Genomic DNA, 16,324 nt, shown 5'->3' on the forward strand with positions numbered 1-16,324 from the left:
AAAAACTAATTGGTCTGAGCATTTTTTATGCGGCGGAAATTCCACTGGTCTCTGTCCGTCACTGTCTTTTTCTCTTTAATTTAGGGGTTGCGATAAGTGTGCCCTGAAGTGAAGTGCTTTAAGACAAATATAGTCCCATATATTCTATTGCAGCTCCGCGCTGAAGATTTTGAGATAAATGGATCCGGTAAGTCCTCCCCTTCAATGCATTGAATTTGATTGCTATAGGCTGAGGAATGGTCGAATTTTTATATCCCCTCGTAATAAGATAGACAGGAGCGCCTACTATGTCAAAAGGGGTTACGTTTCCACACATGAAAAGCTTGATGGGACATGCGCCAGATTGGGCTCAATTTGGAAAATGCTGCAGTCACTGGGTACGTTTTTATAGTGCCGTGTTACTTTTTCTCCGCCCAACCTGGCTTTAATTAAACATATCCAGTGATTCTCGGAAAGACGCTGGTAAAGCCGGCACTACCGCCACGCCATCGCTTCGGCGATTCCGGCCTCCGTGGTGAGGACGCTTCTTACCTCACGCTTATACGTCATGGTAGTCTGCATCGAAGCGCTGCCCTGACCCGTCGCCTTCGTCAACGCGAGAAAATTGCGTTTATCATCTACTCCTTACCGCTTCAAAATGGCTGCTCTTCCACTTCGCGCTGACTCCTCTATGTGCGCGATCCCGATGCAGACGTGTTTCCCTTCTGTTATTTCAGTCCTGTCTCTTTCGCTTCGTGGACAGCCTTTCAGTATGCAAGTTTTACTAATGACTCGGATAAACGGCAAAATATGCCACATTTTACATTCGGTCTTGTATTTGGACAAACGGACGGACCGCAGGCAGCACAACCCAAGGTCGCAATATTGGCACTGTGTTAACAATGCCCAGCCCAGCATAAATGCATTGCCAACATATGTCAATATTGGCTTGCCCAGAGGGACAGTAGTAGGTGACGATATATTTGGGCCGCCTTAAGTAAAAGTTTATTCACCCCTTACAGCGTGCACTTAATGTGCGCATTTAGCGACATTTGGAAACTCGACTTAGCAAGTGCACCATTGACAGCGCAGAATTGAAATAGCCCTGCTTAGTGTGTGCCTACTCCGTCGGTTGTGCCATCTGCGTGCCTGTCATTTCCTGGAGTAGGCGCGCCGTATGAGTGTCTCTGTCGAAGCCAAAAGCCCCCAAGAAGTGGATATTAAAACTGGCCCTTTTCTGAAACGGAGTTTTCGAAGCCGCTATGATCAAAGGGTTAAAGTACGGCCAGAGAGGATTCAGCATCAAGTACGATTATCTTGCTGCTTCCTCCATTGAACGTGTGTTTTGCGGAGCCCGCTGCAATGTGCGTATTATTGGCAAAAAAAAAAAATTAAACACGAGCAGAATAAACGAAATGTGAACACAGAAACATATTACTCGATGGAAAGGAAACCAACTGAGGTTGACGAACACATCTAAACGATAGCTGCCACGTCTCCTAAGTGAAACTAATGTGCTTCTAATGTACTATATGCTTCTTATGCCCAATGTCTTCTTTTGCTTTGTTTCAAAGGTCTTGTTCGTGTTTCATTTTACTCCTATGGTACATAGGCTCACTGAGCAAATCAAAAGCGTCATTTTAGAAAACTAACAGGTTTGTCTACGCTAAAGGACAACCGTGGTTCTGACTGTGTGCTTTCTGGATACCAGACAACGCTTAAAGGCAACATGTAACGTCATTTTCTCGTCGCCAGCCGGTCGCCCATAGAATTTCGTTTCGCGGCAGTGTCTACAAATGGCGCGTCGATGACAGTTCCTGGGAGAAAAGTGGCAAAATGAGGAAAACGTGCACAAATCCGCATCCACGAGCAAATTGGAGCTGAAGGAAACTGTGCAGCAGTAAGCTGGGCACCGAACGCGCGTTTGGCAAAGGTGGCGGATAGCTTTCAGTGACTAAAACAAAGGCTAGGCAGGAAAACGAAGGCGGCTGGCATTTGTCCTCGTGTTGTGGCGTGTATTATTGTAAGTACATGTGCGGTGGAGAGAAGGGGGAGCTGAAGAAACAGTGCGAGATCGGTACGGCTGAGGTATCCCACTCCCCTCGGGATGTCCTTCCCTTCCCTGTCTAGCCTTCTCTGTACAGCCGCAGGAGGAAGTCCGCGAGTATAGTATGCAGGTACCCCCTATGGGCTCCACACCTCTCCCTATTGTGCGATAACAGCCACCTCCGCCCGAGTCGGCGTGCCTCTCTATCTTACTTCGTTGATCACCATTGTACAAGATACAAAAAAAAATTCGCTCAACACAAAAGTTGCATCATTTTTCAGATATGCAGCTCGACCCTTCTTGCTACTCTTTTCTCGAGGGAAGCATGCTGGTTGCAGCAAGAAATATATTGCTCATTAGCTTCAGGTAGATAGAGGGGATGGAACTCTTCTAGAACACTGAATTAAATGAACTAAATTAGAGGGGAAGCAAAGTGCGCAGAAAACAAGAAAACTTGCTTTCAAAGAAAAGTTCTACTGTTCAAACCTTGGCCAGTTGCAATGATGCGTCTTCTTCAGCATTATTGATACCGCTTTCTGTTCTTTCCACAAACTTTTATTGCGAAAGGTCAAGGTCTAGTAAGTCAAGGAAAGTATACATATTCATAAGCTAATAGAAAAAACTAAACTAAATCGCCGCTGTCAAACCATGCCTTAATGCAAAGTACGATGCAATCTACAATTGTTCGTTTTTCTGTTAAGAACTCATGCCTCCTGTAATACCGAAGTATTTCTCTCTCCCTGGAAGATGAAATTAAGGCGACAAAAATTTAACTGAAAAAACTTTAAAGATTTCCCGTGGAAACTTTTATTGGCAAATGTACACTGTTTTCATCCTACCTTCTTAGACATTAAGCATGTACGATTTGCACTCACGTTCAGATGTTTCATTTTGTGTATTTCTTTTCAAGAGTGCGGAATTTCTGGAAATCCAAAGCTTATCATCAACGGCAGTGATGCAAGGCCGGATCAGTTTCCATGGATGGTATGTTAGTGCTGATGAAAATTCTTTTATCCTTGTCTGCACCCACTAACATGTTCGCAAACAAACTTTTTCAACGCGTCTCAAGGAATACGAAACCATTAGTTTGGCTTTTTAACGGCCGGTATGCACCGCAGCAAAACAGCTTTAATTTTAGCTATCGTGTGATAGCTTGGAGGTCTGTGGGGCCTATCTGCGAACAGCGGAACTAATAGGCGACGATTTCGCCCTGTTCAACTTGCATTGCTATGCGCGAAATTACGAGGGTTTTTCATTAGAAGCATTTGTATTTTTGGAATCCCTGCTCCCCATGGGCTAAAACAGCATTAAACATTTACCTTTTTTGATTTCATGCTCTATTTGGATCTGAAATCCCATGCCTAATGGTGTCCGATCACGTTCCCAGCATGCAAGGCGTGTCTTCCAATGCTCTTAATTGGGCTAGTTGGTTGCTAGACTCGGTGCATTCTCACCCTTATCAGTTTTATCACGTGAGTGCCTTTTTGAGAAACGACGTTTTTCGATGACTTGACGATACTGTAACGCATGGCGGCACTAGCGGGGCATGTAAAGGGGGCGAATGAAAGATAGTAAAAAAGTCCAGAACAAAACCACAGTGTATAAATACTTCCTTTCCGAAGTAAAATTCAGTTGCAAGTCTAGCGTGTATCCTGTCCTCCTGCCTTCTTTGTGCGTCTTCCTTTTGCGCTAGCCACAGCGTCCGAAGGCCTGTCTGGCGGGCCTAACTAAGCAAGAAAACCAGTAGCGTTGGCACAAGCATATTTGCAAACATTTTTAAGGTGGAATCCCTGTATGGGTCATAAAAAAAAAAAAGAAATTCGGCGTTCGGGCTCACAGAATATTACTAAAACCTCAGATTGGTGAAATAGGACTGTGGCGTCATCACCTCATAGAACCATCTGCAGGCGACGGCGAATTATGAAGCGCCTCTTGGACTGAAAGCGTATTTCGTTGGATTAGGGTGGATTAAGCTGAGTTATGGTGGAGTGCTGTAAATTTAGAATAAACTGCTTTGTATTTTGGTAAGAAAGAAAAAAAAATGAAGTGTGGTCGAGAGTTAATTAAATGCTACTATTTCGACTGTAGGCCGGAAGTACTACACCTGGAGGCTATAGCATTGAGCACTGCTCGTTCAGGGCGACAGTTTAGACACCTCATGAGACCGCTTCATACCTTACAGTGGAAAGCAACCATGCATTACATTGCAGCAACAAGCAGCTAACAACTACTAATAACTACTAATACTTACCTCTACTAATTAGCTCTAGTAATTAAGGCCATTACCGAGTAGCCACATTTTATAAATCTATGCCAATGCTACCGAATACACTCATATAGATACCTAAGCATCCCGTAATGTTTCTTTTTCTTTTTCTTTCGCATCTGCATTTCTATCAACCCTATCTCTCCAACTATATAGAAATAGCGGCTAACTGGCTGCTTTTACCCGGCCCTTCTCCGCGGTGACTGGTCTACCACGGCTGGCGCTGCAATAGGCTGCAATGCAGAAAGATAGTCGAATTAGATAACCAAAGCTAATACACCTTTTTTTTTTTCTCAAAGAGACAATCTCCAACGGTATCCTTGATTATTGCAAGTGAAATGGTTTCCTTATTTCATAAACCTTCGAAATGATTTGCCTCTGCATGATGCACGACGAACCTTATGCTTTTTCTAAGACTCCATACCGTTTGGCAGTATGATTAGCCCCGCCTTTTGTTCCTTTTGCGTCGCAGGTGAGGATTAAGTCCTACATGCGCCGTGGCAGACGCATCACATGCGGTGGAAGCATCGTAACCAGGCGCCACGTCCTCACTGCCGCCCACTGCCTCACGCTGTGAGTTGATGTCACCCCTTTCAGATGTCGAATAAGCATTTGGTCTGCTTCAAGCAGCGTCCGTACCCTTTCGTATCACAATAAGATGACGGATTGACATGTTTGAAGGTATACCTCCGTTGTCTGCAGAGCCGAAGTGTTAATGTTCTTACCTGTCGCTAAGAGGTAATATCACGCAAGCGTATTACGCGCTAAAGGCACAGAGACGGAGTCAATGAATTGTGATATCAAAGGCGTGATCTTTAAACAACTTTGTACTGAAGTAGTACATAAAAGCTCAGACTGGCTCAACGCATGAGCGCAGCTTTTACCGATTTGTTCGTGCTTAGGTTAAGGATGCTTAAATAGCGTTTCTCGTGAACATTCCTTCTTTTCAAAACCGTGTATCATAACAAGCAAAGCTGTCTTGTCTATCTAATACATATATTTCCTGCAGTTCCTCGAAGCCCGTGCAGCAAGAAGAAAGAAAATGCCGCAAACTAGTTCAGCCGTTCGTTGCACCAGCGTGTATGAGATAAAATCGTCGAGAACCTGGGTCAGCTTATGTAGAAAGCTGTTAATGATGCACAGCTTTGTTGTGTTTGCTTCCTCATGCGCCCAGCAGGAGCCACACGCTCTTTATTTATTTATTTATTTATTTATTTATTTATTTATTTATTTATTTATTTATTTATTTATTTATTTATTTATTTATTTATTTATTTATTTATTTATTTATTTATTTATTTATTTCATACCTCAAAGGCCCCTGGTATGGGGCATTACATGAGGGATGTAATGCCCCATATATTTGAGAAGAGGGATTCTACCACATTCGTCTAACAGTACGTAGTGATGCGCATGTTGTTCTACGGTGATGGCAGATTGTGGTCAACGAGTACTGCTTCTTATTTAGCGTGATTTTTGTCAGCTTTCAAATCAGCTTGGCTAGGAGTCGTTGGCATTCTTTTCTTCAACAACCACCAAGCATTCAGGTTTCTATCGTCGCAGTTTGTTCTTTTCCAAGCACACGTGAGCCTAATGAAGGGCTTCATTTAAATGCCATTCACTGTCCCCCTGACAGCCGCACTGCCCCATACACACCCTATGTGGAGCCTATATCGGAGACGTTATCAGGATCATCTTAATTTCCACGCAAGGGTATGAGCAGTGCCTGTGCAATACTGTGCGCACCGCAGTTCCACAGGTCACAAATCACTTTAGTGCATGTAGTAAAGTGGCTTGTGACCTTTCCAGTCCCTTGGTCACATACAGCTTGCTGGGTGAACTCCGCAGGGTACTCAAACGGCTGAGTACCGTTTCTCTGAAGAGTCTCTTGGCATCTTGAGGGGATTTTCTTCATATACTCTCAGGCAGCACTTTATGAGCATGGTGGTTCGCCATGTCGTTGCCTATGACACCGATGTTTGAAGGCTCCCACAGAGCATTGTTTCATTTGCTGTGTAGCACGCAATGCGGAAATGCGTTAGTTGTCTGCTTACCTCAAAAAGGCCGGCCCCCCTCAAAGCTCACTGAAAGACATTGTTTATATTCGCTGGGAAACCAGCCAATTAGTAAGCAGCAGTCCAAATATTAAATACTGTTAAAACACATCGAATAAAAAAATATGCGTTAGTTAGGAGACTGGGTGGCAACTTGTCCCAGTGTTTTATGTTACGTAAGAAAAATGAGTATTTGAGAGCGTTAATCCTAGCACTGCAAGGAGTTAACGATTGAGCATGATTCCTATAGCGCGTAGTATTGTGTGCGAGAAATGGGTCTGAGTTTATGGACAGCCTATTATTTTTATTTAAAAAAGTAGTTTATATCACTGGATTCTCTTCTCTCTTTTAGGCGCTGAGTTAAGATTTGAATTCTGCCAGTTCTCGAGAGGTTAGTTGGCGAGTCAGTACACGATACTTTTCAAACAATAAAACAGATGGTCTTCGCGTTGTACCATTTCAAATGTTGCAATGCTGCGTCTAGAGTAGGGATCTAAGACGGTAGATGCATATGCACACTTGTTTAGTTCAAAAATAGCGCTCAGGAGCTTGTTTATCTTGCTTTTTCCTTTCTAACTTCAACCACTTAATGCAGATCAACACACGCATCTACTTTTAGTCTTGTGCAACTATCTGTCTTTAGAACAGAGGTCACGCTGCCGCCTGTGTGCTGCATATAAACACAAAGAGTAACTCGCGCGCGGAAAAATGTACAGAAACGTTCAACTTATCAGACTCTGTGCAAGTGACACCATTACGTTCTGTATGTATGCAGAAGAGGAGAAACACCTGTCAAGGTCGAGGTACTATACGGCAGCAATGACGCCACCAGAGCCAAGAAAATCGTTGTGGAGAAAATTTTGATTCAGCCTCGGTTCAGTCACCTGTCCATGAGCAACGATATTGCCATCGTGCTGGTAATTTCCTCAAGCGATTTATTTTCAAATCATTGCTTATTTCCAAAACTAATACCGATGCAGAAGAGTGTGTACCGCAATGTCAAAGGGTTTCCTGTCATTTATATCATCAGTTAATAGCTTGCTCGAATTTTTCCCTGCTTAAAAGCCGATGTAATACGAGCCTTCTGATGCTGAACCTAATTCACTTTAAAGGCAGACAAGGCGAACTCTATGCAGAAAGGACATATTAGATATGTTTAATGGCGCATGTGTGTATTGTATTTTCGTTATAATAATTCATTCACAGCTGTTCAAACCTTCTAACTAATCATCACTTTGAGCACTCTAGGCATTTCAAACTTAACATATTCTATTCAACTCACAAAGCAAGCTTTTTTATACATTCACTAGTCTACCATAAACGTTTTGCTAGTTTCCGTAGAATCAAACCCAGCTAATGCTGTCGTTGACTTTGTATCTGCAAAAATTAGCCTAGTGATATTCGGTGCCCATCAACCCACAGGTGAAGGAGCCATTCCAGTATTCCAGAAGGGTAAGGCCAGTCTGCCTTCCGCGAAGCAACATGGATGTCGTCGGCGCAGATGCCGTTGCCTCCGGATGGGGGTACACCAAACCAGGTACGCTAGAGTATAGTTTAGCAACTATCTGCACATCTCACTGCGTTCCTTAACATTTCCTTTGTTCAAACAGCGAAGAGACGGAATAACTTCCCCACCGACGCAAAGCGGTATCTAATGCAATGCATTATATGTCATTACATTGAAAATCAAGTTCGCGCATTTTAGCCCACAGCTCCGGAGTAAATACGGAGTTCTACTTCTGAGCAATAAGTCAGCACATTAAGTTTAAAACGCTTCGAAGACAACCGAAGAAGCCGCATGCTCAGGCCACCGTTCTGCTATTTCCTTCGACGCATTGAGGTAGAGTATTTCACAACAAATTCAGGCCTGTATAGTATAGCGCAATGTTCTTACTTGTCTACACATGTTCGTTATTTCACTGCACTGCTCTTCACTCCGACGCTCTGGGCGCCTGGTACCAGCCCCGCTGACCCTCAGCTTCTACGGGGTGCGACACCACCTGCTAGCCGTTACACCACTTTCTGGTTGTGTCAACTTCGACAATTATTACCACTACATCAAATCGATGACAAGGAAAAGCCGTCTAATAATTGTCGCTGTAGAGGAACTCAGTTGGCTAACTTAATGAAAAAATAATCAGTAGAACACTTAAAGCCCCTGCCACCTGCTAGCCGTTTCGCCACTTACTAGTTGCGCCGACTACTATCATTATTACCACAACACCAAATCGAAGACAAGGAACAGTCATCAAATTGTCACTAAAAAATAATCGGTAGAACAGTTTGGATCCACAAAGTGTATGAAGGTGAAAGCTGGCTCGCGCGTTGAGCTGACGAGACAATCGCACCCAACCTTCTTCCTGTGGCGCGCACTATCGCGTGGCCCCAGTAGCACGGGCCCTCTATATTGTAGCGAAAGCTACATTGGCCGCGAACGAGGAGTCTTGCGTGGCGGGAGGCACAAAGCCGTTGCCTAGCAACCGCCGCAGCTAGCGGACGCCACGCGCTCGGCGCGCAATCTGCCAATCAAGAAGTAACCAGAAGAAGGTGTCTCGTCTTTAATGCAACAACAACATAGCTTGATATAGCGAGTAGCGCGTCTTAATTCTCCTCCTCTACCATAAGGATAATAGTAGTGATGATGATAGGCTAGTCAGCGGCACACTTCGGGCGAGTGTGTACTCAGCATTGGACAGGATTGGATTGGTCTAGATTAGATTGGAGTGGATTGGATTGGACTCGACTGGTTTGGATTGGACAGATTTGGATTGAATTGGACAGAATTGGACAGAATTGGTTAGACTGTATTTCACTGGAATGAACTGTACTTGATTGAACTGAATTTCATTAGACTGCATTGGTTTGGATTGGATTAGATTAGATAGTAGTGATGATGATAGGCTAGTCAGCGGCACACTTCGGGCGAGTGAATGCTCAGAATTGGACAGGATCGGATTGGACTAGATTAGATTGGAGTGGATTGGATTGGACTCGACTGGTTTGGATTGGACAGGTTTGGATTGAATTGGAAAGAATTGGTTAGATTGTATTTCACTGGAATGAGCTGTACTTGATTGAACTGAATTTGATTAGACTGCATTGGTTTGGATGGGATTAGATTAGACTTTATTGGATTGGATTACACTGGATTGAATGGGATTAGATTTGTTTGAAGAGAAGTAGGAAGGCCAATGCCAGGCACACATGATTTCGCTACGTATATCCTGGCCTAGCTGAGCTAAGCCACGGCCAATTTTTGTTTCTGCTCTTCTGACAGCGCCATATCCCCTCACCCTCCTCCTTTGACGACGCTTCCACTGCTCCTCCAATAACGGTGCGCGCTGCGCTGGTTAACGTGGCATGTTAATGTGATTAAGGCATAAAATTGAAGCACTTATGTCGTCGGTTTCTATCTTGATCGCAAACTAGCCTCTAACGGAACTAAAATATTCATGCTAAACAGGAAGGAAAATTGTATAACACCACATAAAGCTCCGCAAAGAACACTTGCTTCACAACAATAGTTTTGCTGACAGCCCAACACAGCTCGTTACAACGGAACGGCTGACAGCTAGCAGATATCTGGCTGCATTTTGACCACCGCTCCGCCGATCTTGTACCACATCATCATCATCATCAGCCTGACTATACCCACTGCAGGGCGAAGGCCTCTCCCATATTTCTTCAATTAACCCGGTTCTGTGCTAGATGCATCCACTTGACCCCCGCGAACTTCTTAATCTCATCCGCCCACCTAACTTTCTGCCGCCCCCTGCTACGCTTTCCTTCCCTTGGGATCCAGTTTGTTACCCTAAGCGACCATCGGTTATCCTCTCTTCGCACTACATGTCCTGCCCATGCCCATTTCTTCTTCTTAATTTCCACTAGTATGTCGGCAACCTGAGTTATTTCTCTGACTCACTCTGCACGCTTCCTATCTCTTAATGTTACCCCTACCATTTTTCGTTCCATAGCCCTCTGAGTTGTCCTCAACTTAAGTAGAACTCTCTTGGTCAGCCTCCACGTTTCAGCGCCATAGGTGAGTACAGGTAAGATGCAACTGTTGTATACTTTCCTCTTGGGGGATACCGGTAAGCTGCTAGTCATAATCTGCGAGTGCTTGCCAAATGCGCTACATCCCAATCTTATTCTTCTTGTTATTTCCTTTTCATGGTCCGGATCGGCGGTTACTACCTGTCCTAAGTAGACATGTTCGCCTACTACTTCCAGTTCTTGTACCACATCAGTGTCAATTTATTCGAACGTATTCGAACGTATTCGAACGCATTCGATGCCATGTGACTACAGCTGTCATTTACCGACCCGCGGAAGCCTGAGATGGATCCAAAAAATCTTTTATGCGTAAAAACGTAACGTCTTCTTTCACAATGCAGCTGGCCTGGGCGCGAAATATCTGCGTTACACAACGCTAAAGGTTGTGCCGGACAAGATATGTGAAGAACTGTACTTCAAGCAATACAGATCTGGCGCCATGCTTTGCGCCCAGAGGGATGGCACAGGCATCTGCAGAGTACGTAATGCCTTTAACTTCTTGTTATGTGAATTTCAAGCGGGTAGGTAAACTAGAAGCGAGGCCTGAACAAGCTAAAGTGCAGTGTGCTCCAAATTAGCGCTAAACAACAATATTTTTACGACGACAACATTGGTATAAAGATGTAATTGCTGTAATGTGTGTTGCAGTGCGAAGCTCATAGAAAATAATGCGATAAAAAAGATTTCAGTGGCAAATAACATCGGATACCAGATGACGGTTCGCGATGAAGGTTGCGCATTTCTGGCTTTCTTTTGTTTTTGAACTTATTAAAAGAGCGCTATTTCAAGTCGTGCGCGTACGTACACCTTAGACACCGCAGCAATTGCGAATCGGCAAAGTAAAATAATTATGGCATCTTAATAGCTTGTTCAGTATATAAACTTGAGGTGAAGAAAAGTATGAACAGTATGAACCAGTAGCGAGATTTGTACATCAAAATGTTTCTTTTTTTTTTTTTTCGAAACAATGCAAGTCAGAAATACCAGATTAATGTGCAGCAAGAGACACGGGAACAGAAATAGGTCGGCATTCCATTGGTGTACCGCCAAATATAGAGTGCTTTTCACATCCACAGAAAGAGTAAACTGGCCAAAAAATAAAAAGCTGACAAAGTACAATGGTTTACTGAAGCCGCGTACTAGACAGATTACCTTCTGTTAAGGGTACGCAGACCATTACAAAAGTTCTAACAAACTCGCAGTAACGAAAGCAGTTTCTTTAGAACAACGCCGTGTTATGAACGGAACATAATCATTTATTCTTTAATCTATCGATTTTTGAAAGCTTCTTTTCTGCACGAAGATAGTATAAAAGCCCGCCAAATTGCTATGTCGGGTTTAACTTCCTGAAATAAGAAATTAACTATGCGAAATGCTGTAGTGATGTACTCGGAACGAATTTAGGCCACCATGGGACTTTTTGTCGGGAGATAACATATCATAGCGCATACTGATTACTTCAATTAAGAAACGTCTGTGAGGGCCGGGATTTGATCCCATTATTATCGATAATATTGCAAGTTCATGTTGCAACTAGGGTTGCGCTGTGTGCCAGGTTAACGCCAACTCGCATTTGTGACCTCCGGATGGACTATTCGGCGGTTTTTAATTTTTCATAATTTTGGCATGCTTTCCTCTGGTCACGCCCTGTGAAAACCTGCATTCAGACTCAAGGCTCGGTTCACGAACAGTAGCTTATCACAACCAACCTATCAAGCAGCTTAGAAATGCTACGAACCTCCCATTGGATATGATGCAAAACACCGGATGCTGTTAACTGGCTATAATAAATAACAAACTATATCCCCGCATAACTTGGCAGTGATCATTTCATTAAAAATTAACCAGGACCCAATTTGTCCTTTTGGTCGTGATCAGTACATCTGCAACAACTGTATGTTGTTTTTCATAGTTTCACTTGAAGCACGCATCATCTTCTCGTAATGAGGACAAGCTCAATGCTACACTTTGTGACCAGTACAACTTCAGGACAGCCGCATGTTGAGAGCCGTGTTTTTCATAACACTACTCAACTGTTCCTCCTGAGCAGTGGTGTATAGTTTACTGGAGTACGTGTTCTAACACTAACTCGAAAGAAAATTTATTAAAAACACCATTTGTATAGCATCTTTGTTATTTTATACAGGCGCACTCAAAATTGCAGTTAAATAGTTTACCCTCAAGAAAGATTTGTCTACACATTTCGTTTAGTAACGGCGTTATAAATTCACATCATTCACTTCTCTTAAAGCTGCTAGTAAGGAAACACTGGGAACGACTCCACGGAGTTTTAGTTCTATGTAAAAGTTGTTTTTGCCGTTTTTCCCTCTATTGCCGATGTTTTCCGAACACAAAGCACACATGCATTCCTAACAAAAGTGAATTAAGATGCTTTCTTCGTTTCTTAACTAAAACTCGTGGCGTGAGGGCTGAAAATGAGTTCATGATAGCCGTTATTGATCGAATTATGATGTAGCCTTCCGGCTTCAGTTTTTCGCGCAGAAAAAAAAAAACGTTTTTGCGTCATTGCACCTTTTTGCACGGAAGTTGGTGGTGATGGAGATACCTAAAGAATCATCTTCGAACTGTCTCTAGCTTCTAAACAGCTGTTTCGAGTACGTGAAGACACGTTATGGTTACAATGTATGAGACCGACCAACTTTCGTTATTAAACAGCAAATACTGCAGTGGTACTAACTCAACTCACTTCGCATTTCTACAACGCAGGGTGACGCTGGCGGACCACTATCCGTCAAAGTGAAAACTGGCCGCTTCGTCCAAGTTGGCATAACATCGTACTCTTCAGGCCGATGCAAATCTATCGGAAACGTATTCACTCGTGTAGAAGCATTCATGACCTGGATAAAGAAGAACATCGGGAATCACGCACTCTACGAGGACCTAACGCCGCACTGGCAAATCCCACGCATGCCTATGGAGTATCCGGCAGAACAAATTCCAGTATTGTCGGATGATGAGATGTACGATATGCCTGCCGTATATCCCCCGTTCTGAAGCTTACTTTTGTGACATCTAATAAATGTTAGATGCTAAATGGTGATTACCGATTTCATTTGTGCACACAATAACTGAAATTTAAAAAGCAGCACTCTGCAAAGTTTGCTTTTTGAATGCCTATCATAACCGTGTGAACAAATGCTTTGTGAAGCTCCGCAATGGGAAAATGCACAACACCACGCTTATATAACGAATGTTCCGCCTCGGTTTTTATGCGAGGTGAGGCTGCCAAGAAAACAAGGGTGTTTACAAATAATGTTCACAAAAGAGATAAAAGGCGGCGTACCACGAGCGTATCATAGAACGGCGCGATGTGTAGTTATCACCGCCACCTTGTCTCCGTCAGGTTTGTCGGCAGCTATTCTGGCCCGTGATCCTGTCGTGGGCGGAGCCACGCACCGTCGACACCATGGGACCGTGGCCCAGTTCGTCGTCTGGATATACATTAGCTGTATTGTGATGTACAACACCGCTGACAATATTATACTGAAAAAAGGAAGGTCTTCTAACTCAAAAACTGTATTTTTAAAATTACGGACAATCCTAGGGGAGAAACCCTGCAGTTGGTAGTACCGTAGGCTCTCAAAAATATCGTTTTCTCGTAAATGTAAATAATACGAAAGCAGCGTCAAGACGGGCTATTGTGGGCGTGATATAAATAAACAGAGGTTGGTCTATATAACTTTATCAGTCGCTCCCGCAGTACCTTAACTATAGTCTACTATTCTAGCACACTGTAACTATAACATACTTTACTCATTAAGATTATGAGACTGCAAGGCATTTAAAGCAGAAAGTTTCGCGAGTTAGGGTTTAGATTCAACATAGTTCTAGAGCTTTTTTAGACAGAACATTGAAACAAACCCTAATAATGGTGGCAATACAAATTTCCCAATGATAATTATGTTTGTATAAAAATAAAATATTCTTCAAGGTCAATAGGTATAGCATATGCCTGTGACCAGCAATGAAGCAAGGCCGTAATAATTCTCGCAGCAATATTAAATAACTCATAACACGCCGCGCTTTTCGTTTCAATATATTGTTACGACGGGGGTTTGACATCGAAGCGCTGAACAACAGGTCGATAGGGCAGAGAGCTGAGATGGTCAACGGCAGCGCGTCCGGCACGAGAGTCTTTTCCAACGTCTTTCTCCTTCATTTGTGCGGTCAGCTTCATCTTCCTCAGGACTGTTACAATATATTGGTTCATTTGCTGTAATAGGCACTAGTTTTTTCAATTTTATGTTTGTAATAAAATAAAATATTTTTTTTAAGATCAATAGGTATAACCTATGCCTGTGACCAGTTATAATAAAGCAAGGCCGTAATTACTCTCGCAACAATAATAAATAACTCCTAACACGCCGAGCTTTTTGGTTTCAATATATTTAGTTAATTTCCAGTAATAGGTACTAGTTTTTCCAATTAACTATATGTGCTGAAAATCAAGCCCGACGGTTAAAATACATCCGCCATGCTAAATGTTTAGGCACTCTGAACTAACTGCAACGCCTCACATTCATGACTGCCCGGACGCCATCGGAGGATATAGCATAGTCTGTACAAGGAGTCAGGAGCATCGAAGGAGGCTCATTACTCGTTCTTTGTCGCGAGCATGTACGGAGATGCCTGGGGCTGTATAGATACAAAATGCAGCCACCACCGATAGGCGTTGAATAGCAAGAGCGTAAGAGGTTATGTTTGAATTATTAAAGCATGTTTTCTAAATATGACACCGTGTATTAGGCCACAATGTTGAGCTATATGGTACCACCTCTCCCCCCCCCCCCCCCCTTTAATCCAACATGAATCTGGAGCCGCCGACAGATCGACAGCAATCACAAACGTGAGACCTAAGAGCCTACGCTCTTAAAAGACGAAGAGTAAAACACAGGCTCTATCGCTTTTCTTTCACTGTTTGGATGCAGTAAGTGAAGTTTGTTGTTGCGAGTGTAGGAAGAAGGAAAGGAAAATGCACAGGTCTGCTACTGGCTCTGTACCTGATCCACCTCTGCTGCCTCATGCGTACAGAGGAGAAAATAGAGAAGAAAGAAAAGGAACAGTGAGAGAGGAAGATACACGTTGCAGCAGCCATCGTCCGCCACCGAAGTGCTGGCGGGTGCATTGACGGCTTACAACAAGTACAGCCACCGGTGGCAGGCTAGCCCCCTCCGCAAACGGCGCTGTCTTACCAGTCCCAGCCTCATAGAGCAAGGAGCGGCCAACCCCCGTCCCAGTGAAGTTTCTAAACTGTATACTCTATAATCCCTGCTGAAACACTCGTATTATCCTTTGGATACGCGGCTCTGACAAAGCAGTAAAGTTTCCAAGCCAGAGTCACTGGTTCAGCGAAACACGCAGCACACTGCGCGTGCGCGTAACTCAGAAGTTATTTGATTTCCACTTTCATTTCCACCTTGCACCTTTCCCATATGGCGCGATTTAGGTGTACGCAGAAACAAGTGAAACACAGATACTGCGCCTTTCCCTTCCTGTGAACTAATTATCATTACTATTTCGAGGTTGTTTGGTGGCTGTTTCGCTAAAATCAATTTCTTTTCGAAAATGAAAAGTCACAACGTAGAAAAATTACTTATCTCCCTATCAATGAATACACCGAAGCACGAACTCGCTCGTTACTAGGATTTGGCCAATTTTCAGTTGGAGAACACAGAGCAATAAAAATCGCTAAAACAACCATGCGTGATAACAATAATAAATCGGAAACAGACCTAACGATGTTCGGCGCCATTACTGAAAGTTTTATTATAATCATAGTGGCTAATTACAATTTCTACATTATGCGCGCCCACTACCTTTTGGGCACAAGTCTAGACAGAGATAGATCGGCGTGCGTGACTTAACAGCAAACATCGTAGCTAAAAACGACAACCGAAGAGGACG

General features: G+C 43.4%; 1 protein-coding gene across 1 annotated transcript; it reads left to right on the forward strand.

Moving 5' to 3' along the window:
* The first annotated feature begins 1,241 nt into the window (after nt 1-1,241).
* Nucleotides 1,242-13,414, forward strand: LOC146172963 (chymotrypsin-2-like). Its single transcript, XM_084585094.1, has 7 exons — nt 1,242-1,317; nt 2,937-3,010; nt 4,765-4,865; nt 7,122-7,263; nt 7,769-7,883; nt 10,741-10,877; nt 13,127-13,414. Exons 1-7 carry the CDS (start codon nt 1,242-1,244, stop codon nt 13,412-13,414), a joined length of 933 nt encoding a protein of 310 aa, XP_084441220.1.
* Nucleotides 13,415-16,324: the final 2,910 nt, after the last annotated feature.

This window comes from Amblyomma maculatum, chromosome 11 (genome assembly GCF_055883805.1).
Source record: "Amblyomma maculatum isolate TAMU_Amacu chromosome 11, ASM5588380v1, whole genome shotgun sequence".
NCBI classification, from domain to species: domain Eukaryota; kingdom Metazoa; phylum Arthropoda; class Arachnida; order Ixodida; family Ixodidae; genus Amblyomma; species Amblyomma maculatum.